At 43.4% G+C, this 27,499-nt stretch overlaps 12 protein-coding genes across 12 annotated transcripts; 5 read left to right on the forward strand and 7 right to left on the reverse strand.

The window, feature by feature from the left end:
- Window positions 1-585: 585 nt before the first annotated feature.
- On the reverse strand, window positions 586-3,981 carry L199_003792 (uncharacterized protein; the record flags this gene model as incomplete). Its single annotated transcript, XM_064889520.1, has 9 exons — window positions 586-606; window positions 691-1,173; window positions 1,242-2,938; window positions 3,001-3,079; window positions 3,141-3,184; window positions 3,271-3,447; window positions 3,520-3,541; window positions 3,626-3,799; window positions 3,943-3,981. The coding sequence occupies 9 exons, from the start codon at window positions 3,979-3,981 to the stop codon at window positions 586-588; spliced, it is 2,736 nt and encodes a 911-aa protein (XP_064745592.1).
- A 608-nt stretch (window positions 3,982-4,589) lies between these two features.
- On the reverse strand, window positions 4,590-7,664 carry L199_003793 (methionine-tRNA ligase; the record flags this gene model as incomplete). The annotated part of the gene is made up of 15 exons (XM_064889521.1): window positions 4,590-5,471; window positions 5,528-5,693; window positions 5,745-5,793; window positions 5,848-5,934; window positions 5,999-6,110; window positions 6,175-6,182; window positions 6,241-6,598; window positions 6,673-6,814; window positions 6,873-6,929; window positions 6,989-7,059; window positions 7,123-7,164; window positions 7,227-7,290; window positions 7,359-7,395; window positions 7,467-7,516; window positions 7,594-7,664. 15 exons carry the CDS (start codon window positions 7,662-7,664, stop codon window positions 4,590-4,592), a joined length of 2,196 nt encoding a protein of 731 aa, XP_064745593.1.
- Window positions 7,665-7,980: 316 nt separating this feature from the next.
- Window positions 7,981-9,730, forward strand: L199_003794 (uncharacterized protein; the record flags this gene model as incomplete). The annotated part of the gene is made up of 9 exons (XM_064889522.1): window positions 7,981-8,047; window positions 8,121-8,216; window positions 8,409-8,517; window positions 8,568-8,680; window positions 8,748-8,888; window positions 8,945-9,014; window positions 9,089-9,168; window positions 9,238-9,472; window positions 9,550-9,730. The coding sequence occupies 9 exons, from the start codon at window positions 7,981-7,983 to the stop codon at window positions 9,728-9,730; spliced, it is 1,092 nt and encodes a 363-aa protein (XP_064745594.1).
- Window positions 9,731-10,084: 354 nt separating this feature from the next.
- L199_003795 (uncharacterized protein) lies at window positions 10,085-12,713 on the forward strand (the record flags this gene model as incomplete). The annotated part of the gene is made up of 12 exons (XM_064889523.1): window positions 10,085-10,171; window positions 10,360-10,437; window positions 10,507-10,663; window positions 10,725-10,767; window positions 10,834-10,863; window positions 10,929-11,158; window positions 11,238-11,805; window positions 11,906-11,975; window positions 12,053-12,117; window positions 12,203-12,391; window positions 12,455-12,511; window positions 12,602-12,713. The coding sequence occupies 12 exons, from the start codon at window positions 10,085-10,087 to the stop codon at window positions 12,711-12,713; spliced, it is 1,686 nt and encodes a 561-aa protein (XP_064745595.1).
- Window positions 12,714-13,250: 537 nt separating this feature from the next.
- Window positions 13,251-14,031, reverse strand: L199_003796 (uncharacterized protein; the record flags this gene model as incomplete). Its single annotated transcript, XM_064889524.1, has 3 exons — window positions 13,251-13,282; window positions 13,546-13,716; window positions 13,818-14,031. 3 exons carry the CDS (start codon window positions 14,029-14,031, stop codon window positions 13,251-13,253), a joined length of 417 nt encoding a protein of 138 aa, XP_064745596.1.
- Window positions 14,032-14,788: 757 nt separating this feature from the next.
- Window positions 14,789-16,233, forward strand: L199_003797 (uncharacterized protein; the record flags this gene model as incomplete). Its single annotated transcript, XM_064889525.1, has 6 exons — window positions 14,789-15,109; window positions 15,204-15,315; window positions 15,418-15,649; window positions 15,736-15,820; window positions 15,934-16,010; window positions 16,089-16,233. 6 exons carry the CDS (start codon window positions 14,789-14,791, stop codon window positions 16,231-16,233), a joined length of 972 nt encoding a protein of 323 aa, XP_064745597.1.
- A 350-nt stretch (window positions 16,234-16,583) lies between these two features.
- L199_003798 (uncharacterized protein) lies at window positions 16,584-18,154 on the reverse strand (the record flags this gene model as incomplete). The annotated part of the gene is made up of 5 exons (XM_064889526.1): window positions 16,584-16,721; window positions 16,834-17,168; window positions 17,352-17,777; window positions 17,915-17,986; window positions 18,073-18,154. The coding sequence occupies 5 exons, from the start codon at window positions 18,152-18,154 to the stop codon at window positions 16,584-16,586; spliced, it is 1,053 nt and encodes a 350-aa protein (XP_064745598.1).
- A 333-nt stretch (window positions 18,155-18,487) lies between these two features.
- On the forward strand, window positions 18,488-18,902 carry L199_003799 (uncharacterized protein; the record flags this gene model as incomplete). Its single annotated transcript, XM_064889527.1, has 2 exons — window positions 18,488-18,527; window positions 18,586-18,902. The coding sequence occupies 2 exons, from the start codon at window positions 18,488-18,490 to the stop codon at window positions 18,900-18,902; spliced, it is 357 nt and encodes a 118-aa protein (XP_064745599.1).
- Window positions 18,903-19,511: 609 nt separating this feature from the next.
- L199_003800 (uncharacterized protein) lies at window positions 19,512-20,018 on the reverse strand (the record flags this gene model as incomplete). The annotated part of the gene is made up of 1 exon (XM_064889528.1): window positions 19,512-20,018. The coding sequence occupies one exon, from the start codon at window positions 20,016-20,018 to the stop codon at window positions 19,512-19,514; it is 507 nt and encodes a 168-aa protein (XP_064745600.1).
- A 1,254-nt stretch (window positions 20,019-21,272) lies between these two features.
- On the reverse strand, window positions 21,273-22,678 carry L199_003801 (uncharacterized protein; the record flags this gene model as incomplete). Its single annotated transcript, XM_064889529.1, has 7 exons — window positions 21,273-21,557; window positions 21,653-21,691; window positions 21,813-21,908; window positions 22,038-22,150; window positions 22,268-22,345; window positions 22,475-22,607; window positions 22,676-22,678. The coding sequence occupies 7 exons, from the start codon at window positions 22,676-22,678 to the stop codon at window positions 21,273-21,275; spliced, it is 747 nt and encodes a 248-aa protein (XP_064745601.1).
- A 442-nt stretch (window positions 22,679-23,120) lies between these two features.
- Window positions 23,121-24,177, reverse strand: L199_003802 (uncharacterized protein; the record flags this gene model as incomplete). Its single annotated transcript, XM_064889530.1, has 5 exons — window positions 23,121-23,241; window positions 23,315-23,378; window positions 23,487-23,673; window positions 23,792-23,947; window positions 24,013-24,177. The coding sequence occupies 5 exons, from the start codon at window positions 24,175-24,177 to the stop codon at window positions 23,121-23,123; spliced, it is 693 nt and encodes a 230-aa protein (XP_064745602.1).
- Window positions 24,178-25,027: 850 nt separating this feature from the next.
- L199_003803 (uncharacterized protein) lies at window positions 25,028-27,111 on the forward strand (the record flags this gene model as incomplete). Its single annotated transcript, XM_064889531.1, has 6 exons — window positions 25,028-25,435; window positions 25,491-25,868; window positions 25,961-26,554; window positions 26,627-26,834; window positions 26,908-27,011; window positions 27,094-27,111. 6 exons carry the CDS (start codon window positions 25,028-25,030, stop codon window positions 27,109-27,111), a joined length of 1,710 nt encoding a protein of 569 aa, XP_064745603.1.
- Window positions 27,112-27,499: the final 388 nt, after the last annotated feature.

A 27,499-nucleotide genomic window follows, 5' to 3' on the forward strand; every position in this document is an offset into this window, starting at 1 on the left:
TGTAACGTTCCAAATTCACTTGTCTATCTATATGTTTCCCGTTTCGAGCGCTTCATGTTATTCTTTCGACCGTTTTTTTTTTTAGATTAGGTTGTGGTTTGTACAGTATTATTGATATATCGCATTAGGGATGTTTATGGTCATGATTGTGTTTTCGTGTACAAGAGTGTTTGACAATGGACAGTGCACATTAGACATCTTTGCTACACATAATACAAAGGAGAAATCCATTCTAGACGATCAATCGTGACTAGTACAATTCTCACACCCAGATATGTAATGGCAAACTCCCTTGACTGCAACGTGAATCAGCCTCTATCTTACTCAGTTCTCATCACGGTGATACTGAAATAGTATGCATTAATTGATTACTTGATGATCTTATCATACAACACATAGAACATATAAATCATATTCGAAGGTGGAGTTCTCTCTCTCTTTAATTCAAATGTTCGTTTCAATCCACTTCTCGATCTTGCTACATCGTCATCTCTCCATACGTTACGAGTCCTGTTGATCCTCTCTCCATCATTATGGCATCATTATGAATCATCCACTTTGCTTCACACAAACGTATATTTCATCCTATCTTTGATCCCTCGGCCACTATTTCACGCCATAAATCAATCAGCCCCAACCCTCAAACCAAGACATATCTATCACACAATGTAAAGACACAAGATCACTTACACTCCTATAAACGGAATACAAAGCCTGTTGAATATCCCTTATCCCCCTCGATCCATCCCCACCTTGAATCCTATCTTCACATCCTCTGATTTTCATTTTCAGCGCTTTCCTACCGCCATTACGTTCTACGCAATCACGTATGGTCATTCCACAAGAAGCCTCGCAAAATGGACATATCCCAGTTGCTTTAGCAGGCTTGGTAGGTTGCGGTATAGGAGATGGAGAATCAGGTATCTCAATGACTGTTTTATCTGTGATCGGTGTAGACTTGGGCATTTTCACCTTCAATGATGCTAATGATGCTACAGGCTGAGTTTGTCGGATCTGTTTGTTTGGTGTATGCGTATTGACGTGCCCATTCGTATTTCCATTCAAATTATTCAAATTGGACGGTGGAAGAATGTTTGTATTTGATCCATTGGGTAATTTTCCAGCTCTAAGTAACCACAACTGGGTCCTATCAATTTCTTTCAATGCTATCGTCTAATGACAACAACGAGAAGAACAGTCAGCCGATGGCCCATACCGATCGCATAGATCATATGACTCACCTTGTCATATTCAGGTTCGTTCCCTTGCAGTATAGCTTGTCTAATAGCTTGTAGATCCTCCATCGACGAGAGGTTTTTACAATCCCTCAGTTCATGTTGACCAGAGCAGAATTGACAAGTGGGTGGGGCAGCGTCCATCAAGCTGTTGAATAGCGTACTTGACGAGGCTGATGATTGAGGGTGTTGAGGTTGTGCGGTACCCCCTCCTGCCATTGGCATCGGATAAGGGGTAGCAGTGTTTCCATTGGAGGTGGTATCGCCCTTCTTTCGTATGCGCGGTGCAGGAGCAGCGGGAGCAGCGACCTGTTTCGGGGGTACGATCAAACCCACATCAGGTGGTATGTTCGGTACTCCCAAGTTGCCTTTCGCCACCACATCTTCTCGACTAATCAAAAGAAACGAGACTATCCTGAGTTGTTCAGGTAATGAGAAATACATTGATTGATTCATTGACGATAGATGTTTGTCGACTTCCTCGGCTAGTTTGGTATATCGATGGATCCTTTCTCCAGCAGGCAATTCCGGTAAAGCGATCAATGCCCAACGACGTATGTTTTTCTCATTCCCGAATTCTCGCAGGATATGATATAACAAGTTCAGTATATGTCTAGCTTCTGCATACCGCTGTTCTAGGATGTGTTGGTTGACCTGTTGTTCAGGGGATACCTGCTGATAACGATTATTGAATGGGTAAGAAACGAGAGTAGAATTAGAGCTCGAGCCATTTGCGATGGCTTGTTTGTGTTCGAGTCGCCTCTTTTTCCTAGATTGCTTATCTTCCTTCATCTGAGCTTGCTTAGAAGACTCGGCAGGAGCTGGCATTTGACCCTGTGCAAGGGGGTTGGTATTGTTGTTGATGAGTCCCGGTAAAGTAGGATGAGGAGGAAGAGGTAATGGATTATTGCTTGGTTCAGGTACAGTGGGTAGATTTTCGGTAGTTTGGGTGTTCCGCATTATCTTTGATTTCTTCAGCATTCCAGGTAAACCTAGGCCCTGTAGTTCTGCTGGCATATTGGAATCTGAGAAATCGTTAAATTCACTACCTTCACTTTCACTTCCTCTATTACTATTCTTACCGTCCTTATTGTATTCTGACTCTGATGATCCATCTGCGATAGCCTTGCCTTTACCTTTCTTACTCTTCTTCGTAGGTGAATTATCTAAAAGTCCATCCGACAGGTATGTCAAGTCTGCAACGTTGGCATTCTTAGCAGCTTTTCGTTTCTTTTTAGTCGAATTTTCCATCATCTCCTGTAATTTCTCTTGTCTCTCTTTCTCCATGGCATCTATAATCGATTCCCAGTTGATCTCTCGTTCATCATTGTCATCTGCATTCTCCTCAGCTGCAATAGTCTGTAACTGATTCCGATCTGTTTCCCATATCTTGGCAAAACCAAATTGTTGATTCGATTTGTTCTTGTTAGGTTCTAATGTTCCTTCAGCTATAGCCTTTTCCCTTTCTTCCATTTCCTTAGCTTCAGCTTCAGCATCAGCTTCCACTTTATCTATCAGCTCGTCGACGTTCTTGGAGTTGTAGACGATATCAGGAACGTTAATTCCTCCTTGCATTGAGTATACCGCTTCGGCCCCACGTAAGAGTAAATCATCGATATCACCTTCCTCGGACTCTTTACCCATCTGTTGGACGACCAGGTGATCAAGTACCATCTTCTTCTTTCCCTTGTTGATGATGTTCTCTGTTGCAAGACAATTTGGTCAGCTAGCCGATACTGCGTTGAGGACATGACAGCTGACGTACCTTCTACCGACCCTTTCACCATAAGCTTGAAAACCAGTACCTTCTTCTTCTGCCCATATCTATGACTTCTTGCAATTGCCTATGAGTGTTGGTCACGTCAGCTGTCTCCCCACATGACTAACACGAATACTCCAGCTTACCTGAAGATCTTGATGTGGGTTGAAATCCGGATCGTATAGTATGACTGTAGTACAGTAAAGTATCGTCACATCAGCTCACTAGGTTACGTACAAGCATTGCATTGCATTAACAGCTGAGAGTGCAACTCACCAGTATCAGCAGTAGCCAGACTGATACCCACACCGCCTGCTCTAGTCGTCAGAAGGAAAACATCGTATTCTGAATTAGGGGCATTGAAAAGGTCCATCGATTTTTGTCGTTGAGCTTGCTGGACATCACCGTCCAATCGAAGGTATTTGATATTCTCGCCATACAGGAAATCTTCGACTGCAATAATGTCACAAGTCAGCTGATGGCCCTCTTACTCTAACAATGTGGTCAGCGAGCAGTTGAACCTACTTCTATCTAGGGCTATTTTGAACTGTTCCATCATCCATTCGAAATCTCAGAGTATAAGCTAATCTTCCTCTCATGATCCCAGGGAGGTGGAAAGCTTCAGACTCACCTGACTGAACAGCAACACTCTATGTCCCCTCTCTTTCAATTTCGGTAAAAGTAATTTGAGAAACATCAATTTCCCACTGGCTTCTACTAATTGCTTATGCTGTTCTACCTCGGGTACATCGAATGATTCTAATTCTGGTTCGGATAGGTAGGGATGTTGACATATCTTACGGAGCTATATACAAGATCATTCTTCATCAGTAAGTTCGTCCTTCCTGACCAAGGAATATGGGGACGAATGTATCGGCGAAGGGCCCGACTACTGAGAGTCGTCGAGAGGAAAGTTCAGGTGAAAGACAAAAGTCAAAATGGACTCACCTCCATAAGTATGTTCCGAACCGTTTTGATCGGTGCCATCTTGCCTACCAGCCCTCTTTGAGGTGACACGTTACGGCCAGAGGCAAGAGTGAGTGTTTTGTTGGGCTGGGTGAGTAGAGACGAGATGACACTCTGGATGGAAGATCAATGTCGAGTTTCAGTGATGTTCGCAATTCCTTGTTTTCTGTTGACGAAGTGGACGCGTAGATTCCGTCGGAAAAAACCGATGATGTCGTACTCAGCTTTGAGTAAGATAACGATGGATGATAGATTTATGGTTAATTATCAGTTATATAGCTGAGTGATACGAGTATATTGCTGAGGAAGAAATGAAGAAGAAGAAGAAGACTTCACTTCGTCTTACTTCATATGTCATTACGCTGATCCCCTACTCATGCTCTTTTATCATTTCAGAGCAAGGTAAAAGGGGAAGGTCTTACAAAGGATCCAACCACCTACAACACTTCTGGGTCTCATTAAGAAGGAAGGAGAACAGAAACAGAGTGTCGATCATGACAAAGGAGTGGTCTGAGACCAGAGTATCATATATATACATCACCCATCGCAAAACTCTACTATATAAATTATCTATCCACATCATATGATGCCAACAAATCAAAACTATATACCTCTATGATTCCATTGTCTTATTTCGAGATACTAGCCTCTTTCAACTTCTTTCTCAACTCTGCCAATTCAGCTTTCAGCTCCTTTGCTTTAGTCAATTCCTCGTCCGCATTACCGGTTTGTACACCCTTCTTGATCATAGCAACGAGTTTTCCTTGAGATTCAATCTTACTTTCCAATTCCTTCTCTTCGGGTGTCTTGTTCTTCTCAGCTTCTTTAGCTGCGGCTCTCTTGATTTTGGCAATTTCAGCCTGTTTGGCTAAGTGAGCAGCTTTCTTATCTACATTGACATCCTTCACATTAGGAACTTTTCCTCCTTCGGGATGTCCCCCTGGTCCTGCCGGGTTGACCTTATCAGCTACGACTGAGTCTCCTCCGAACTGTTTCTGCCATGCCTTCTCTTGAGCTCCATTCACGTTTTCAATCTTCTTGAAAAGATATTCGGCTTTGCCCAGCTTATGTCCGGGTAAGATATCGATAGAGAATTTGGTAGGCAATGAACGGGCAGGTGCATTGAGCTGTCGTAGGATACCCTCAGTCGTGCTAGGCATGAATGGGTGGAAGGTGACGGATAAGAGGTATATCAGATTGATAGCGTTAAGTAATACTTGAGCACATCTCTCAGGTTGGTTCGCCAATAACGCATTGTCCAACGAGTTGTCTTGAAGGTACTGGTTACCTCGAGCAGATAATGACATGGCAACGCTAAGACCGTTTCGTAATTTGGTTTCGTCCATGCTTGCTCGGAATTCAGTCAATTTGGTGTTGACGTCGTTGACGAAATCGGCGTCTAGCTGAGCAGCTGGAGTGGATGGGTTGGATTCGGGTACGAAATCACCACCGGCGAGACCCTCAGGACCAGGCACAACGGAATCGTATTTCGCATTGACGAATTTTACAACCTAAGATTCCCTTTAATCCCACGAGTTCGATATGGGAAGTATCATGATATACTCACTCGGTTGACAAAGTTACCCAAGTTAGCCAATAACTCGTTGTTATTGGCAGCAATGAAACTAGACCAAAGGAAGGAGGAATCACTGTTCTCGGGTCTCTGTGAGAGAAGGTAGTATCGCCATACTGAAGGGGGTTGACCAGTCTCTCGGGCGTTGTTACCGAATACACTATCATATTGTCAGCTAAGTCCGTAAGAAACGGGGCATTCACTAGCTTACCCAATGTTCCTGCTCTTACTGAACTTGGTATCTTCGTAGTTCAGGTACTCTACGATATTCAGGTCAGCTCCGCTCAGTGACAGAATTATCAGAGTGAACTTACGAGTACTGGAGATATCGTGCAACATGGTCCATGGTTGGCCAGTACCGATCAACATAGCAGGGAAAAGGACGGTGTGAAAGTAGACGTCTACATCCATGAGAAGGGTAAGTTCAATCCATATTCGACTAAAGGTGTATTGGGACCAGCTCACTATCTTTACCCATGAATTGGTACAATTCCACGTTATCGGGGTTCTTCCACCATTTCTCCCATTGATCAGTGTAAGTAGCTGTGATGGAGGGGTAACCAATAGGAGCGTCGAACTGTTCCGTCAAACGTCAGTAATCTGATGTTGTGCGGTGAAGCTTGCGACATCATGGTACATACCCAGACGTCTGATCAAGAATGGATTTGTCAGTTAGAGTACCAGATTCCAGTAGCATGTCGACTCACAGATAACTTTTCCTTCCATAGCCTTGTCTTCTTCTGCATCACCAGTCTTAGGCACTTCCACACCCCATTTCAAATCCCTCGTGACAGCACTAGGTCTGAGACCCTCTCCCAACATTCTAGGTTCGACGATTTCACCTTTATCGGTGATGACCGCATTACTACCCCATTTACCCTTGACTCTAGCTTTCTGCATCCAATCTTCCAGTTTAGGTTGTAGCAAGTCTAATCGCATACAGGCATGCGTGGAAGGTCGGACTGATACTTTGTGGGTCTTATTTCGTTTACATCTTGGGTTCTTTAATTCGGTAGGTGAAGAGTAGGTAAGTCCACATTTATCGCATTGGTCTCCTCTTGCATCCTATACATAATCATTGATGATCAGCTGAGGATACAGCATGCCAGGAAAGCCGATCAGCTGATTTGAATGCTCACGTCATATCCACATTGAGGACAAGTACCTTCCACAAATCGATCAGCTAAGAAAAGGTTATCGTCTTCACAATATGTCTGGTCGGCAGTTTCGAGCTTGAAGAATCCGTTGTTGTGAAGGTCCAAGTATACTTGCTGAGTGATTCTGGAACAATGAGCGTTAGTCAGCTTGCAATGCTGCGATATGTGGTGCGGAAGCTCACTTTGTGTGTTCGGGTGTAGATGTTCTTCCCCATTTATCGAAACTCAATTCAAACCATCTACACAGAACGATATCAGCTTGTATACGGTGTCCCGGTGGATGGAGCTGCGAACCCACTTGTAGATTTCCGTATGAAGCAAATGGAATTTCGTACAGAGCTCCAAAGGTGAAACCCCTTCTTCCAATGCCTAGCACGTGGAACCAGCTATGATAAGCTGGAGTTTCATTTATCCTCGAGATTATCTACTCACCTTGGTTTCAGTAGCAGTACCATACTCATCCGTACCACAAATCTACATCTACTTATCAGCATCTCACCTTCACTTTCCTGCTTCGTCGAGGTCCTTTAACTTACATAAAGAGTTGGAACATTCAACGTTCGAGAATAACGGGCGAAGACATCCGCGGAGAGTGTCGATCTGTACAGGACGAGTGTTGTCAGTTGTATTACTTATGAGATGTGGGAAAGGAGATGACAGGTACTCACCCGATGATATTTCCCAGATGCGGTACGTTGTTAACATCTACACCATCCCACCACCATCGCCCCCTAGTCAGATGAATATTCCTTTATCGGTTTGAGGTTAAAGCTTACAAGGCAACGCCGAAGTAATAAGAACGTTTCTCTCGCCATCTTTTGGAAGTCTAGATGGTTACTATGATCAGCTTGTGTCCGATTCGGCTCGTCTCCTCCAACTGGAAGGTGAAGAGAAACAACTCACACTGGTCCTTTCGAAGGATCATGGACGTTCATGAGTAAACCGTCAGCTTGACGGATATTCTGGCCGCTCATCTTGACGATTCTTTTTCGACTGCTAGGTAGCTCTTGAAGTAGATGAGGGGACAAAGTAGACGTTGTAGTATAAGTCAGAGCAACAGCGATAAGCAGTTCAAAGAGTTGGAGATGGATGTTTCATGGCTGCTTTGTTCAACATTCGACATTCGACATTCGACTCGGAGCACGTAAGGCCAAATTGATTCCGTTAATTCGGTGCCCCACATTCACGCACCATCCAAAAAATCCCATTTTACCCAGTTGACCTTTTTCGATCCTTGTGAGCGACCAAAGTTTCTTTTCTGGTGTTGTATGCATGATAGATCACTCAAACATGTCTAGTGACGAGCGGGTTGAAGCGCTAGAATCGCTCTTGGAGCAGCTACTGGATGATTACAGAGGTGAATGCTAAACTCGAAATGGACTAAATCCAAACAGTTTCCTCCGCTGACTGTTTCGGGTTGATTTTATCAGATTTACAGTTGCGAGATATCACAGTGTACGATGAACCTCCATCTTCTCTGGAAGCGCTGAGGATGGTAAACAGGGCTCATCCGGCTATTATCAAAGGTGAGCTGTTGACTCGACGAGCTGATCTCTCATCCTGTCCCTTCTCTTTCCATGCGTTACCCTTCCCCTTGCACTTGACCCTTCCCTTCTTGCCCTCTTCTCCTGTCCCCTTCCCTCCCCTCCCCTTCACCTCACCCTCTCCCTTTTTGTGCTGTCAATGAGACAGAACATCTGACTAAGTCGCATATACAGGTTTCTCACCCTTGACGACGGCCGCTCATAAGCACGATTGGACACAACCCGATGTGTATCGAGAGATCTCAGGAGAAAGAAAGGTCACTGTAGCCATTACCGATGATGGGTGAGCAATACTGTCTATATGAGGACTACCGTCGCTGATTTATATGGTAGGCTAGCTGATTCAGTCCGAGAACTGGAAGATGGAAGTACGACATTTGTCAAAGCATTCGACGATAAGATGACTATTTCCACGCTGATCTCACATCTACAGTCAGACACGGGAGGCAAGTAAACTATCTTTTGCGTTCGAAACTACAGCGTAGCTAAGTAAGGTATGTTGTATGGATATAGGTGATGGTGGAGAGGCATATTACCTTCAATCTCAAGATGGTAACATATACCGATCCACTCCTCGTCCTGGTGGTTCACCTGAATTGGAAGTGTTTCAAGATCATATACAGAGGGACGTAGAGTGGATGAAAGAAGCTACGGGTATGTTCATTCATGCAGAATCGTCGATGGTGATTTTACTGATTTAGTGGGGGTAGGTAGTGAAGCGGAAGCTGTAAATTTGTGGATAGGCGATAGGAAAAGTACCACTTCTTTACATCATGATCCGTATGTCTTCTCTTCTCCACATCGACCACTATGCGATGCGAACCTTTTAAACTGATGTTCATTTTGGTATGGAGATACGAAAATATATATCATGTGTTAGCTGGAAAGAAGATTTTTACATTATTATCGCCCATAGAAGGATTATGGCTTGATCGTGAGCCCATCCAATAACCAATGAACATACCCCATATAGATCAGCTGATATGCTGTGGTGAGGGTATAGAACAATTCCATAAACCATCTACACTTGGACGGTCCTCTAGTGGCACACTCCACCCTGTCCTCGATGATGATCCTGCCTATCCCATCCCGTGGGTATCTTCCACTCAGTTCCCCGCGCGTGTCCATCCAATAAGAGTGGAGCTGAAGGAAGGTGAGACATTGTACTTGCCTGCGAATTGGTGGCATCGTGTAGAGCAGGAAGAAGGTAATGCTGGGATAGTAGTAGCTGTCAATTAGTGAGTGGCCTGTCCTACTTCCACTTGCAAACTCTTCAAGAGTTTTGAGAGCTGATGATCCCTTACCATTGATGTAGTTGGTATCCTGCCGATATTGATCCTCAGATATACGCATATGAAAGGTTAGCCAGACGTATAGCGAGATTGGCAGGTAGAGATGGCGTGATACCTGTACCGGGGGATGAGGACGTGCCGGATGATATTTGGGGAGAGGATGATTCGGGAGAAGAGTGGGATCCAGCGGAATGGGGCAGGTGAAGCAGATGCATAGCATGATCATGATCATCTTACCAGTATACACTCTACATCTTGCGATCTCTATATGATGTATGTGCGGTATCGTATGTACTGTAAGGCTGGTACGGTGTGAGAGTACGCATGCTTCACTCGTAGTCATAGGCAATCTGAAACGCGCTAGGTCTCTCGTTATTGACGTGTTTCACAGTTTAGTTCAATGATGGTCCGTGCCTGTGATCAACCATAAGTGATTAGCGATCCACAGACTGGAGTATAAGTAAGATGGATACACTACAAGGTCGTGTTGTGAAGGGAAATCTGCTTCTGACAGGACTACATCTGATAGAATCTCAGGTTGAGATTAGCTCAATCAAGATGTCTGACCCAGATTCCAAAGACCAGCAGCCCAATTCCAGTTCGTCAAGTCCTAGGAAGAAGGAAAATACGGGGTTCAGCACGATCGTGAGTCCCGTGTCCCGTGTGCAGCTTCCTTCAATCTCACACTCGAGCGAGAAATGAGTAGCCCTTTGATCCTTTCCACTTCCACTACAATGCCTATAAGCATCACAAATCAAAACCTCTCTTTACTTTTCGAATTTCTACACATCTTCTATGGCAAAGTACACCAGCTAACCATGTCGACAAAAAAGGGCAACACAATGTCCTTACCCATCAATACTCTCTCTTCGCTATTAGCTTTACAGGATGTAGAAGATCATAAACCAAAGGTGAGTCTATCTTCTTGCAGTTGAGTTCAAGCTTTAGCTGGCAAGCTGACGCATTATGGGAGGGTGCAGTTATCTAAGATATCCTGGTTACCTGATATATTCGTATTCCGATCATCTATCCTACCCATAGTTCTAGGTCCCGTATTGACTGTCACACTATTCTCTGCTGGAGTTGCTGCTGCAAGTCAGCTGTGGGGTAAAGAAGTGGGATTGACAAATAACGTCGGTGAGTTATGAGCACTCGGTCATTCCATCATAAAAGATGTAAGCTAAAGTCCAGTGCATAGTACCCCTTCTATCCGTGGTGGTTGGTCTTTTGCTGGTCTTCAGGTAAGTCTTCGAGCGCAAACACCTCAACCCTCTGAGTATCACACTGATTGATGTGATTTCCACCAGAAACTCATCTGCGTATGAGAGATATGCCGAGTACGTCTCCTACAGCCCTAGCTATTACATTGTATGTTGGATGCCAGCTGATCCTCATTTCACAGAGGTCGAAAAGATTTTACCGCACTGATCTCCATCGCTCGTAATCTATCTCGTAATATCTGGGTAGCAGTCAACCTTCCCCCTCTACCATCCAACGGTTCTCAACCTGCCATGTCAAGAAGACAATTGACCGCGGAAAAGAGAAAGGTGATAAGACTGGTAGTGGCTTTTGTGGTAGCTACGAAACATCATTTGAGGGCTGAAGGGGGTGTTCATCACGATGATCTGAAGGGTATGTACAGGTCAACATGCACTTATGACCTACTCCGTATCAGAAAGAGGTAAATTGACAGACGACATGTTCGTAATAGGATTACTTCCGTCCAAATTAGCAGGGAACGATATCCGTCGACTCAAATCAGCTATCTCAAATTCCAGTCTTCGTGGTCAATCAAATTATGGTAATCAAGTAACAAATTCTCCTGATACGATGACTCCAAGTCACTCGACTCCTGGTCTCATCGATTCTCAACAAGATGAAGAGAGTGTCGTTGGACTGAGTAATGATCTACATACACCCTTCTCACCGTCTCCGTCGCTCAACAATCTCGTTCATTCACCTCGTCCCAATCAAACGACTTTCTCCACAACTGAAGAAAGTCATGGAAATGGGGGTGTGGTAAGACCGAATTATCCAAGAAATATAAGTAGTGTAATGAAACGACGACCGACAGCTGTCAGAGTAGTTGATCCGAATGATTACAACGACGAGATGGAGCAAACTCTTACTTTGAGTAAATCATGTACTGGGAAATCGATCGCGAATGCGAACGAGAGGACTCCATTGATCAAAAAGGGAGTTAAGCCTGATACCGGGATGATGATTAGGGCCGAACAGGGGTTGGGAAGGATGGTAGAATTGGGTTTACCTTTGATCATGTGAGTTGGATATACAATTTCGACCTGTAACCGCATTGGACATTAGGCCGTGATCGCATGATGGTAAAATGGGAACATTGCTTATACTTCGCTATGATAGTTCACATGAGATTAGTAGATCCATTTTTAGGTTTAGAAAGATGGGTTGTCTCGAAGCTGTCGGACCAGCTGTAAGTAAACAAAGAAATCAGCTAATGCTCTTGCGACGTTGGATAAGCGTTAGCTGACGAATATGCGGATTGAAAAGGGTATGAACGCTCTTCAAGCTGCTGTATCTGGAATGACGGATCAACTCGGATCAATGGAGAGGATGTAAGTGTATCTTGCAAAGCTTACTTGTGATTACGAGTAAGATCAGATCAGATCAGATTACTGATTTTCAGCTTATTGTACACAGTGTCCAAACTCCCCTTCCATATATATTCTGCGTGCACCTCAAACAAGTCGTTTCCTTATACCTATTCATCCTACCATTCACCCTAGTCGACGCTATGGGTTGGAAAATGGTTTTCATCATGTTTGGTATTAGTATGACGTTCATGGGCATTGAAGGTATAGCAAGCATGATCGAACAACCTTTTGGAACGTATGTATCCATTCTTTTTTTTCCTTTATCGTTATGAAACAGACATTCATCACTTTGTTGTAGCGATCCATGCGATTTGAATCTCGATTTGTACTGTACCGAATTACTCTGTGAATGCGAGTGAGTATATAATCCATGTCTTCGCTTTGTATCAGCTTAGGAGAAACCGAGATCAAGAAATGAGCTGATCGTTTTGATCTCGGAATCTAGAGCCATACTTGAGAGACTTCCCGAAGGTGATCAAGAGGAAGACTTGATCACGTTTGAAAGAGATAATCAAATTAGGGATGATTGGGGGGCTGATGATGGTGATGGTGAATAAGTGTTGCAGTATATATCCGCATTATTATTGCCCGTCACTGCCCTGGAAATAGAGTAAGCAACGGCACAAGTTGCTTGGCAGGTTACACTTTGCCATACTATGCTCGATATCGGACTAAGAGGAGAGAAATGTGACCAATTTCTTGTTTGAAAGACGATTGTTGATGACGATGAAAGCCGATATAACAGTGTATATATATTTTGTTTCTATTTGCCTAATGAGTGATGTGATGGATTATGACTATGATAGTATCCAAATTAGTAACCGTTTTGAGCATATAATGTGAGATCAGAATATCGTCGCTGTCATTGTCGACGTGTGGATGAGCCTTAAAGGACCAAAGTCTGAAAAATGATAGCGTGTATAGAATCCAGTCTGAACCAGATCTCCAGGCCCTTCAATTCTGATGATGACAGATATCTGCCAACGACCCATCTGCCCAATCACAGATATAACATTATGCCTAGAATGGATGCATCCCCATATCCAAGTACCGACTGCCTACGAGAAACGATGAAAATCTAATCTACAATTGATTTAACGAGTGTAAGACCAGACGTTCTTGAGGACTAAAATGAGATAGGAAAGACAAACATTGGTCAGTAAATGTTATCGAAAGACATGTCATCCGTTTGTCTCCTTCTTCCATCTATCATTCCACTACACCCTATCGAACATTCTCATCTATATCTGACCCGTGCCCATGGAGATTCTATGCCATATGGATGGATACGATGTACACTACGTTCCATTCCCTCCTTCTACCACTCTCACCAATCCGTCCCACCTCTTCAACCCCTCATCAACAAAGTTTGAAGGATTATCAACTCACGTCCTTGCTTGGTAGCGATTCTGTTGATGGAGTCATCCGAATCACCTTGAGCCCTGATTCTACCGCAGATAGCGATAGTTTGACCTTGTCCCTTGATGGCCTTTCCATCGGCATCAACATCGGCGACTTGGATTTGGATAGAGGCGTGGTCGTTGGCGGTGATGAGTCGGCCTATTCAGTGTAACCCTTGAAATTAGCATCAAATCCAAAACCATAACATACCATTCCATCTACTTTGCAGATTGTGGACATGATCAAAGGACCAGACTTACCAGTGGCAGAACAGTGTCGGGGGATGTAAAGATCGACGAGAACACCTTTATCGTTTTCTATACAAAGTGAGCAGTCAAGGAGTATTAGCGATAGATCCGTTTGTACTATTTCCACTCCACGATGATATCCCCATCCCATTTCCTTCGAGCTATCAACTTCACCATAACTCATAAGAGCTATGTCACCGTGTCCATTCTCACGTATCGAGAGCATCTATCATCTTCAATCCATGAATATGGTCCTGATATATCCGTCCTTCCACCATTCGACCTTCCCTTTGTCCTTTCTCTCTCCGTCCACAACCCATTTGCGTCCAGACCGAGAGACCAGCAGAATCAACACATACCCATTTTGGCGGCTTTTCTTCTTGTTGGATATAAGGGAAAAGTGAAGAAGCAAAAGGTGTGTTTTTTGATGTATGAAGTAGCTGGCTGTCTTGACGATGTTTCGTGCAATTCAAGGTCTTTGTCCTGCAACGACGAACAATCTGTGTGAATTCGCTGCAAGAGACCCAAAATGTAAATTCCACGAGGATGACGGAATTTATCGGGGTTTCTTGCTCCTTTGGTGGCTCACTTGGTGTGGCAGTTGCTGGCACAGATTTTGACGGAATCAGATTGAAAGCTGTTCGGTCACGTGCCCGGTGTTCCCAAAATAGTAACCCGGTGTAATTGGTACGAGTACTGTAAACTGAGTGTCGATCTTTTGATTCTGCTCGATTGGGATGACGTACAGGTCACAGGTTACAGGTTACAAACGAGACTGACTTGACTTGGAATGAGATGCCGAACGAAGCGGTGCATATCATGACTGAATCAAGGGGTGTTCACTTACATCTGCTGCAGATATAGACTCCCTTACGATCAACTTGGACAATAATAGATCGTAGAACTCACATCCCATCGCTCTTTTGTTAGCATCCACCACTTGCATCTTAAACCCCTCCATCCTTCCATCCCAGCATTGCAAGATGTCACAGCAGCAGCATCCATACACAAATCTCGAGTCATCGTCTACCGCCGTTAACAACGAAGAGACCCATAACCCATGGAGCGATCAACCATCACACCCTACTACCTCTGCCAGCAGGGTACAATCCCGTCATTCGATAATGCAAGAGACCGAAGATGAATTGACTGAAGATGAGCGAATAGAGTACGAAAAGGGTCTGATCACATGGGAGAAAGCTAAGAATTGGAGGTTCTGGTTAAGGAAAGAATGGATTTGGTGGTATATCGCTTTCATATTGATTGTCGTGGTGGTGGCTTTGATGGCTTTCTTTCATCATTCTGTGAGTATAATCAGAGCATACCATTTCATTCACCTGTTGTGGAATCAATCATATAAGTCACCAACTGACGCCGATGGATCGTCATGAATCACAGATCATCGATTGGTTAACACCGTTTGTAAGGAAAATAAGAGAATTGAAAGCCGGATTTGTGATACCTGCAGCGATCTTGTTCGTATTATCCTTCCCGCCCTTGTTCGGTAACGGTGAGTTTTCCACTCGAACATCCAGATCATATTTCTGATTGAGTCGTATCGTAATTGGTTCATCAGAACTTGCTGACGCTTTCCCTTCCAATTTGCCCTCAGAAATCGTCATAGTCCTCGTCGGTCTAGTATACGGTCTAGGCAAAGGCTTCGCTATCGTCGTAGTTGGTGTAGGCCTTGGAGAAACAGTCTTGTTTTTACTGTTCAAAAACTGTTGTAGAGCCAGAGCAGAGAGGATGACGAGGAAATCGTTGAATTACGCTTGTTTATCTGAATCTATAAGGGAAGGAGGGTTCTTGATGGCTTGGGTGGTGAGGTTGAGTGTGATTCCTACGTGAGTGATTCGGTATCAAGTCATTCCCACCTCCAGATTTTTTGTTGTAACATAAATACTAAGTCAATCTTGTATAATGAGTTTAGTCACTACACTACTGCTATACTTGCAATTTGCGGATTACCAACTTGGAAATTCATCTTGGCTTTGTTACTCTCTACACCTAAACAAGTGAGCTTTTCTTCTTCATTTCCCATTGGTTTGTGATTCTTCACCAATGAGGATGACATCAAAGATCAAAATGAAAAAAGACGTATTTTGCTGATTGATGACTACACCTGCAGTTGATAAGTGTCTATGTTGGTGTGGTATTGGGTCAAACCAACGCATCTACCAATTCACACGTTATATCAGATTGCGTGTGAGTGTTTTTTAGGAGACGCTCTCACTAACAAGAAGACAAGATACTGATCATTCTATGTTCTCACTCGATCTGTAGTTTCGCTGCATGCGCTCTGATCACACTCGGAGCACTCTACTTTATCTACAAGCGAATGATCAAAGTAAGAAAATCGGTTTTGATCAGTATGAGAGAGGATTTACATAAGAGGCATGTAGAGGTTGCCGAACCACCTGAGAATTGATCTTGACTAGAGTTAGAGAGATTAGAGATAGACGAGCAGAAGGAGGTATAGAATCAATATATGGATTCTCATTGAAGAGAGTGAGATCAAATAGATCAGGGTAGACGAGTTACCTAGAACAAATTTTCAATGGAGGGGCGGAATATCTAAAAAAAAACAGCTTATGTATCATCATTTCATATATGTATCCCTAATGTAACTGTTTTACTCATGCGAGACCGTGATAGGCAGGTGCTTTGACATTCATACATACATGGCACATGTTAACAGTACAAACACATACATTGGCTCTCTCTTCAATCAACTGTTTCTCCCTCATGCCAAATGGTTTCCACTGATTATCAACCAATCTACTTCTTCCTATTCTTCCTATTCGTCCCGGGCATCTTCCCATCACTACTTAACAGGCCTAATTTCTTGACGCAATCTGGACAATACCAAGTTTCAGGTAAATGACCCGCAGACATGTTGACGCATTTGACGTGGAACTGTTTATCATATAAATAACAAATTATCAGCTGTTATTTCTCCTTCTCCAATCACATGAGGTAGAGAAAAGAGGACGATTATTATTATTTTTCTTTATGAGATCTCACTTACCCATTCATATTGACAACTATCATTATCACAACCAATCATCTCTCCATAACTCTTCTGCTGACATATACAATAGAGCGTATCATCCGTTTCTGTCTCTCCTGCCGTATCGACCTCTCCCTCCGCATCCACGTCGATATCTTCGTTCTCCCCATCTGCATCTAAATCTGGATCGGAGAGTGCAGCGACAGAGGAATGATGGCGCGAAATTGGATGGCGATGCGAGGTGGAAGTCGAAGGGCGATTGGAGGAAGAGTGGGATCGGACGGGTGCAGGTGGAGGGGGCATCGAGGAGGAGGCGGATGGCGAAGGGAGGAACATTGTGTTGGGTTTGCGTTCTGGATCCAAGCGAAGTAAGTATCAGTAATCAAGTTGAAAGTATGATATATGTTTGTGATGTTGAATATTGTTGTAGCGTATGCTGTATGTATCCAGACTATCCACCTCACACTGAGAGTGAAAGTGTTTCGTTCTGTATACAAGACCTAAGGATACAGATGAACAATTGGGACTTAACTCACTCTTCTGAGGTCTTCCATCTACACCCGTCCCCAATCCCGTCGAAGGCAATATCAAATCACTTCCACCCATCTCACCCATAATTCCAACTTTACTATCACCATCTACCGAGATACCATCATCCGTGACTATCTCCTTACCACCCACCTTAATCCATTCATGATTAGCTCGTTGTCTCGCGCGATTAACGATCCTTTCCATCCTCTCTGCCAATTTGAGCTTCTCATCTTGGAGGATTTCCACTTTCACCCATTCCGCTTGGATCTTGGTCAAATTCTGGGCGTCCTTCTGCGATAGATGCGAAGTAGGTAAAGGGCTACCGGGCGGTATGGGAAGAGGGAATGTAGCGGTGGAAGGGGGTAGGGTGGATAGGGATTTGGCGGTTTTGGTAAGACCGATATGACGGGTGTTGATTCGTTGGATTAGTTCTGAAGTATGACAACAGATAGGGAGTCAGATATTATTGATGTATTGTATGCAATATATGATATGAAGAAGGATGTATGGAGTGCATGGTGAGGTTAATAGCAATGACACCCGGTGAACAGAGGCAGAACATACTCACGATTGATCCTCACATCCTTCTCTCTGATTTCTTCCAGTAAGAAAACCACTTCTCCAGGTAAGTTGTCGAGACCTATCAAAATGAAGGTTGTGAGTAAATGTAATGTGATTGACTACGCCAATTAATGATTGGTCATATAAGAGGAGTACTGGACTCACTAGATACTAATTCCGTTGCGACATGAGCAGCTTCTTCGGGTTGGAAGTGCGAGTGGACCTGCAATGTCGGTGGAAGTGCCATCGTGCTGGATGGTCACTTGTCGATACAATGAATAAATGACACAAAGAAAGTTGAAATACGAGATTGAGATTGAGCAATCTCAATAACTCAGAATGTTAGATGGCGACGAAGATGTTTACGAGTGAGCGATCTTAAGTGGTAAGCCCAAATATACATGTACCCGTTCGCTCGGATTGTACCGGACAATCTTGACATGACGATGATAGCGATCAGAGTGTCAATGACAACGACAACAGAAGTGCACTGTAGCAAACAACACATACTTGTAACGAGTAATTCGACCTTGGCTCCATTCCCTTCGAGTTTCATAAGTTCAGCATACACAATCCAAGTATGAACCCCTCGACAATCTTCAGATCAGGTGCTTTGATCAGTAAGTCCCGGTTGTCTCTCATATCCAGAGCAACAATTACTAACCATGACCTATCCAGCCGCGACGGGCATATCCTTCGGTGCATTCGGATCACACGGTCTCCGAACTCTCAAACCACCTATCTCCGAGCAGAAAATCAACTCATGGAACACCGCAACGTCCTATTTGATCTATAACGGTTTGGCCTTATTGGCAATATCGTTCCATCCTGGCTTACTAGGGGCAAGTAGGAAATACCGATTGGCTTCTGGGTTGATCATCTCTGGTGCAGCGGTATTCTCGGGTAGTATATTCGCGCTGGTACTTGGCAGAGATAGGTTTAGGTGGTTGGGGCCTGTTACGCCTTTAGGTGGATTGGGGATGATTGCTGGGTGAGTAGATGTTCTTTCTTCGTAATATCGATCTATAACAGTCTATCTGGATCAGAGGATGACTGTATCAGAAGATCAAAAGATGTTTTGCTGATGATACATTGTATTGACATATGAACATATAGATACATAATACTAGCTTTATAAACAACCATGTACTCTTACAGATAACGAATCACCACTCATGAAACGACAAAAGATATCATATAAATCAATAATGTACAATTTAGAATAAGAAAGGTATATAGACAAATGCAGATATATCCAAGGATCATGTATCGGACAGAAATGCGACAATCTGGATGTTGGAAATAAAAGGATTCTAATGGCATTGTCGAACCGAAAAAAGATTTAAGTCGATGAACGAGAATAAACTAACGAAAAATTGTTGTTTGATAACTGATACAAACCTAATTGAGTCACCTGAATGATCAACATGCAAGGAGACAACTGGTCAAATGCGGAATGAGTAAAGTTGAATAAGTGTTGTGATATGAGTTCGGGAATGATTATCGTCGATCGTCGTATTTCGTAAGAATGGCAGATCGTGTCGAGGAGAGATTATCGAATCGATCTATTGATCCATATATTGGTCTCGACGATTATAATCTGACTAGACCAATACCATCGTCTCTCCTTTAGACTCGTACCCATGGCTAGCAGCATGTCCATCACCCTTTGGCAAATCCATCTGTAACCCCAGACCATATTTACCTGCCAAGTCCCGCAACTCATCTTCTTCCATCCCATTTACCGACTGCTTGTTGAACCAATTGCCTAATTCCCTTACGAACATCTTTACTCTATCTAATTCCTTAAAGACCATCACTTCCACCTCGTTCCTTTTCCTTCTGTCATCTTTCTGGAGTCGGAATGGATCGGATTGAGTGGTGGTAAGTACATGATGGATGAGGTAATACCTGCAATTAGTCTCGTTATATAACAACGAGCTTATAGGTAAAGCGATAGGTTCGGGAGGGAGTAGGATGAATGTCGGTGAGATTGGTGAAGATAATGGTGAAGTAGGTAATGGTCGATGAATAGGTATGTTGGAAGGTAATGAGTGATGTGAGGGAAAGAGGATCAAAGACCGTGTGGAGAGGATGGTAAGATAATCCATTTCTGCGAGAGAGGTATAACGTCAGCTCAGCTCCTAATCGCCTTTTGTACTAACGTACTAAGGCTGTTTGAGGCTATGTTTCAAGCTGTGATCGTATATTATCTTGTATCGGTGTTTCTTGTTGTTGCGTATGAAGCTCTTTCAATCGACTCGATGGATACGACAGTTGTCCTACTATATATTTGATATTGTCTGTCTCTTGCCAACGGCGGCGAATGAATTTGTGTTATCGTAAAATACTTGTAATTGCAAATGCAAATGCACGTTTGATCGCCTTCCCTATCGTAGTCTGGGTATAAAATCAATGGAAAGACAAGCGAAAACGTTTGTGTAAGTGGTATAAGTGGTATACTTTCCTTTATGAATGATTTGTTGTTAGGGGGACAAGAAATGAGAAGAGAGATCGAAGATGAAGATGATATAAAAGGAGGTCGTGTGACTGGTCGAGTATGTTCAATGGTCAATGGGTCTGTGCGTTGAATGTATCTAGGTTAGATCGAGATAAGAGATAACTTTATGAAGTGAGTGGCAAATGTAAGTAAGGACACAGAGTCTTCTTCAGTTCACAAGAAGGCATTCAGGATTATATATGTCTGTCAAGGACGAAAAGAAAATTAGTATGTATGATGCAAGACGACTACAACAACAAAGATGAAAATGATATAAGCACGACTCAAAACATCACACACAGCTCAAGGGGTCCTTTGGTTGTTTTGGACAGTGACAACACTCTTACGGCGAAAAGGTCCGATAAGTCGTGGTTGAACGATCAGATAAGGACAGATAGGTTGTCAAATGCAAGCATTGGGAATCCACATTGACTTCTTCTTCCTTCTTGAGCTTTTTGAGCTTCTCGTGTAGGAGTGACACGTGTATATAGAAGATTGAGGAATGCTGTATCGTGGTAACTGATTCCATTCACACAACAACACATATGAAATGGACACATCAACGACAAGTTGGAGTTAACGACGCGACTGATCTTTTTGCTCTTACTTTTATCGCGGCTGTCCTGACCTTTCTCCTCTTCCCAATCTCATTCATCGTATCATGCCACTCGTGGCCAAGCTGCACTGCATTACAGAAAACACATACGCATACATGTACAGTACATTGAGAACATAAAGCTCATGAAAGGTATATAATAATATGTATGCAGAAAATATTTCCTCGAGTGTGCAATGCGATATATTACTTTGATTTACCTCACTTCTTCCCTCTGATACCTTTCACTCAATAGGGAACTGAGGTACTCTACAGCCTCTTAGCTCCTCTTTTCGCTTTACTGGCCGCTGTCGTCTTACCGCCAGCTCCAGCTCCTGCGGCAGGTATTTTGGCAGTAGCGGGTACAGCGGAGGTTACAGGTTTTATGACCTTTGTAGGATCGTCTCCAACCGTTGAACCTTGTTCGATGATAGGAGAAGGATTCTGCTTGATGTTCGTCCCGAGGGGTGTGGGTTTACCGGAAGTTACGGGGCGGGCAGTACCTGCAGGGACAGCGGACGAAGATGAGCTGTTTCTGAATTCGGGAGGAGGGAGCTGGACGATATCAGTATCAGTAGGGCACTATAAGTTGAGTGGGGCATTTCACGATGATTCAAGAGATAGGCATCGCTTCGTGACGATATACTCACTTTTGGAGTAGCGTGGATACTGGTCATCAATTTAGCGTACTGTACCAACCGTTACGTTCAATGTCAGCCACCAAACTTCCGTTTATTCATATCCATATAATCATGTGTTGTGGGCTATATGAAGACGACATGAAATTGACGTCAGGATATGATCACTCACCTTGCAATAACCATCATAATCTGCTAATAACTGTTTCCCAGCTTCCTCATCCAAGGCAGATTCGGGATTAGGGTAAATCAACAAACATTTTATTGTCTATCAAATAACCCAATACCATTCATCTATATCAGCTCGTGCGTAATTATTTGACATCTGGCTAGGATTGTTTTGGGATTCGGACCATCAAACGTGCAGCCAGTTAATGGTTTGGTTTGGTTCACTCACAACTAAGACATGACCAACACCATAGCTCTTATTCCAACCTTTTTTCAACGTGTCCACACAGATTTCACCGCTTTTAGAGATGTTTGGATGGAAGATTTTGGTTATCATCGTACCTACGCACACACTCATCAGCTCACAGATATCCAAATATAGCTCGGAGGTATGAGAGCTAAAGAAGAGCTGATTTTTGAAGATCAATGGACGAAGGGGATAAAGTGGTGATGACATACATTTAGGTGGTAAATTGGGATATTCGGGTCCAAACGAGAATCGGATTCGGAAATAACCTCCTTCGTACGGTGTCCCTCCTATTACCCAACAAGTGTTCAGCAGCTATATCTCAGCATGTCCACGATCATTTGAAGATGATATAAGATCAAGTACACGATAGGGGTAATTTCGATCACGCGACTATCTTCTGACGGAACCGCACTCACCTGGCCCCTGTACCCATCCTTCCATGTTAGTCAAATCATCTTCATCCACCACTATCCTCACTCCCTCCGGAGGATCCGAACGGAGGGTGATGGTCTCTCTGGAGAGCAAACGTAATGCCTGGGGTGTGAGGGACTGTCCGTGTCGGTGAAAATAGATATTAGCTGGTCGTACGCGAAATGAACAATTCAACGCTGGCTTACCATTTTATTCAAATGGATTCACAGCGAACTCCACTCCTCGATCAGCAGGTGCTTCGCGTATAAGATGGCCAGGTGAGCGTTTTTTTTTTTTTTTTGATAATGAGATAAGGCAGATCGAAGCAAGGTAGCAGAGGAATGTTGATGGACTTGCTCTTCAGCCACCAGCTCATAAGTTTACGACCAGTGCATTGACGTGCAGGTGGAGGTTTGTTTGCGTCTGAACCAAACACACCCTTAAAGGGGAGTATCAAACAAGGTACTCGCTTGTTTACCTTGGACGAATGGGTATACATAGCAAAGAGCAGCAGCAATGGAGGATGAAGATTAGAAGCACGATTATAGTGACAATGCATATCTAACATGGTATGGTATATAATTGATAATGTCCATGATAACAAGAGTAAAGCCAAAAGCAAGAAATCCCAACAAGATACAAAACTACGCCTTACTTCTTGACGCAAGTATTGGCACTTGATAATTGATATCCATCCGAACATCTATAGGCTTTACATCTACCTGCTGAGCAGATCACTCCTCCTTCAGCTACACCTTCGAGTTTCGAGCAGCTACGATCAACCAAAGACAAAACATCAGCTTGTGTATCGGGGTAAATGAGATGTCGAGGTGGCGATCACTTACTCTACTGCTGAAGATGCCACTGAGGTAGACCCGAATTCACCGTGAATGCAACCACCGCATGAGTCTAATCGTCCAGTCAGTATCGTCAGCATGAGGAAAAGCTTAGAAAAAATGCCAGCCTGCCTCGAAAAAGACAAGCAGTAAATGGGATAGAATGGAAGACGTCACTGACTCAAAGCGAATTGGGGATCAATACATTGATAACTGCTCGAATCACCCTCGACATTACATGCGGTCAAAGGTTCAGGACATGACGTATCTCTTTCGATTGGAGGTAATGATCGTTTGAATTTGGATGATGATCGACCGGATCGTTTGGGTTGATGTTGGAATGAATGACCAGATTTGGTTACGAAGACCTATATGAGTATATATTTGTCAACCGTTAGCATGTGCATGTCTGTCTCCGTCTCGAGGATGACGATATTGTGATTCCACTGATTGACGATAAGTAGGCTGTTCAAAAATCACACTCACAGCAACTTCATGGTCATCACAACTACTTTCCCCGTCTCTAGGAAAAGCGATATCATATTCCTCTGCTGGACCGACTGTCGAACAGACACATGAAGATTCCTCGCCTCCTAACCAGTAAGCGAAAGTGTTTTTGATAGCTGATGAACCACATGATTCCTACGCATTCAACCAGCTGGAATTAGCATTGTCCATGAATGGTAAGACGGGGGAGGCATGCTTACAACACAGCTAGATACCGAATCGGCATTGACCTTCAATGGTCGGATTGGAGTAGCCAGAGGGTCGGTACATCCCAAGAAGATATTGTGTTCTGTCGATGATGAGGGAGAAGAAGCTGAGACGGCAAGGAGGAATGGTAAAGCGATGATAATTGATTTGAAGGACATTGTAAAATATTAGAAAGTTTGGTCGTTAACAGTGTATATGTGAAAATGGAACTCGTAGTACTGGTTGTCGTTGAAATTGGGAAAAGAGTGACTAGATAAGTTAGATAGACGTTAAAGACTTTTTGATGATATCGTTAATTCTTGAATGTAGTAGAGAGTGATGTAGATTACACAAAATCAAGTCTGAATCTACCGTTGACCTACTTATATACATAGGTATACAGCACATGCATCGCTGTGGTGAGGACATCAACAACAAACAAATAAGAGGGGTCTGTCTGACATACCCTCTCCGTCCCTTGTTCCTTACGTGGGAGTGATGATCCGGAAGATGGATCTTTGCGAGATATCACATTGGATGGTGCGTCTCGATTGAGTGAGGCGCCGAGGTTCAGTAGGTCCAGACTTTTGACATCTTCAAGCATATGTATCCCAACATCAAGGTGAGTCAATAGTGGTTGTGCCATCGCAGACCTACTTGCGCTTCGTCAAATGGAGTTCTTCTACATGCTTTGAACAAAGAATGAAGAATCGCAGAGAGGTGAAGCATAAGATACGCTAGTCCGTGCTCGTGATGGCATTTAGGCTGCTAGACTGGGATGTAAACAAACCCAATCTTGACCCGTTCCTGTGCTTGGTCCTGAACGTGACACCGAGTCGAGATCCGAGAGACATCAAGGCGGAGGTCGCCGAGAAGGGTTTCAACGGACACAACGTCATACATTCCTCGACTTTTGAGTGCGAATTTACTGCAGAACATTACAAGTGGAAGTACTGCTCATTTTCATTGTATATACTCACACTGACAAGACCATCACACATCATACTCAGAGGTAGTATAAGATGTACCATGCCACCTAAGCGTTCTCTACCAACCGGCAAACCCACCAATAGCCCTTCCAAGTCCAAGAGATCTCGTCCATCCAATACATCCACTACACCCCGCAAGAGAACCAAAGTCCAACGATCTATATGGAATTCGAAAGATGATTGGGATACCTTGATCTCGGAATCTCAATTATCAACATCATCCATATCCATCCGGCCACCCAGATTGAGGGAATTGCCGTCGTTGGTGAAGTGCTGTAGTGAGTCGATAGCAAGGGGGTTCAAGAGATTATGGGATGTTAGCGGTGATGGCACCGGTGCCGAGTTCAAGGTTGCGTGGGGATATCTACCGAACCATCTGAAAGAGGGCATAAGGGACTCAGTGTTTAGGTATTGGGGAGGGTTTCTGACTGTCAAGATCCTTGCGGAGGTGAGTGAAATATCCATATACGTTCCGAAGTGAGACTAAATTATTGGGTAAATAGGTGTTCCTCATCCCACCTCATTTGTACCTCCCCGGTGAACTTCTTCCTTCAATCTCCCAAGCAGAACACGTCAAGTCACTCATCCCCTCACCTGAACTGAGAGACCAATTCACCTCTCTCAGCTTGAAACACGCTTCCAAAGCTAGTGATCTAGGTATCTCAGCGATAATATACAATCTATCTTATCTCGAGTCGATAAATCTGAAGGGATGTAGTCTGGCCGGAGGGAAGGCTATCAAGCAGATCTTAGGACGATGTAGTGGGTTGAAGAGATTGAATATGAAAGGTACGAAAATTACCGAAAAGGATGTCAAGTATTTGTTGGATAGGTCTGGGAAACGGTTGGAAGTGTTTAAAGTGGATTCAATATCTTTTGAAGTGAGTAATCTCTGCCATATCAGCATATCAGCATATCACTATATAATGTTATCATTGTTATCAACTTTCATACTTATATATCCTTTTCCCAGAATATCAACGATACATTCTCTTCTCAACCATACCCATCCCTCACCCACTTATCTCTCCCAGGCGATTTCCTCAACTCTCCTTCCAAAGACTATCGTCATCGATCCAAAATTCTATCTCAATCCTTTGGGGGTTATCCACAACCCCGTCAGGCAAATCCTGAAAATGTCATTCAGTGGTATACCTTTTCCGACCATTTTCCAAGATTGACTCACCTATATCTCCCCGGGTTACTTATACCTGAAGATACACTTATAAACCTCTCTCCGGGATTAATTAAATTGGATTTAGGATCAGGTGGACCACCCGTACCGGTTGAAGTTCTGTATCATCTCCTGGAGACACAGACGAATACGTTGAGATCGTTGAAACTGGGTCATATCAAATCCGCAAAATTACTTTCAACAGGTATACCTGATTCTGCCCCGTTTACGAGATTAGGCGAGATACTCAGTCGGTGCGAAAGATTAGAAGAGTTTAGTATGAAAGTGGATCCCGGTGGATCGAAGGACCCGAAGTGCGAGGCATGTATGGGTAGATATTCGGATTTGGTATTTCGTGATGGTCTGAGTGGGAGTTGGAGAAACAGCCTGAAGGTGAGTTAGTATAATATCGTAGCAGTTGATCAAGTTGCAATTGACTGAATGAACACCGGGGTATTTGAACAGAAATTGTCATTGATCATACCTCAATCTATCGACTCATCGATTTTCTTCCCTTCTGATTCTCATCATGAAGATGAGAGGTCTGTCACAAGTCCTCTAGAACAACTGGAATTGCCCTCAGCAATTATCAATGATACCCACACTTTCGCACTCGCCTTACAGGGATTCCCCAAATTGAGATCATTAGATTTGTCGGGAACTACTATAACAGGTATGTATATCCCTTTCATCAGAAATTCAAAACAGAAAGAGAAATAGCTAATCGATGTGGGAATGGGAAATAGATGAGGACATGGGAATTATTCTGGAAGGATGTAAACTGTTATCGAGGATTGATCTGACTAGTTGTAGAGGTATAAATGTTAGACATCGACGGAACATCTTCAAGGTGAGTTAACATTCATATTCGCTCATCTGGCTTTTGAGAAGGGAATGATGTTGAGTCTCGCTAATTGTCATATATGATATAGGCATACAAAAGCAATTGATAGATTCAAAGTTTCCGAACTGTTGGTCAATCCTATTACTTCATAGAGAAAGGAGCGTCAACCTGTATCTGTCATATCCTACAATAAGTGATATGATCGTATCCGTATTCATATTCATATTAGTGTCTGTATGATTTAATTGCTGTAATTGTAATTGTAATTGCAATTGAAGTTGTAAATTAGGAGTAGGGAAACATATATCCCATCTTGAGATGCAAATATCATCTACAACATATCAGGACTACGAGCCCCGGCACGACAATTGTTCAAAGTTCAACTGGCAACTAAAAAATGGCTCAGCGAGCTCTGACTATATGTTGTTGAAATGCATATATGGTATCTGTATTGATATGTATACACATTTTTGTTGACTTGTTTCATTTTCCAA

This window comes from Kwoniella botswanensis, chromosome 1 (genome assembly GCF_036426115.1).
Source record: "Kwoniella botswanensis chromosome 1, complete sequence".
Taxonomy (NCBI): domain Eukaryota; kingdom Fungi; phylum Basidiomycota; class Tremellomycetes; order Tremellales; family Cryptococcaceae; genus Kwoniella; species Kwoniella botswanensis.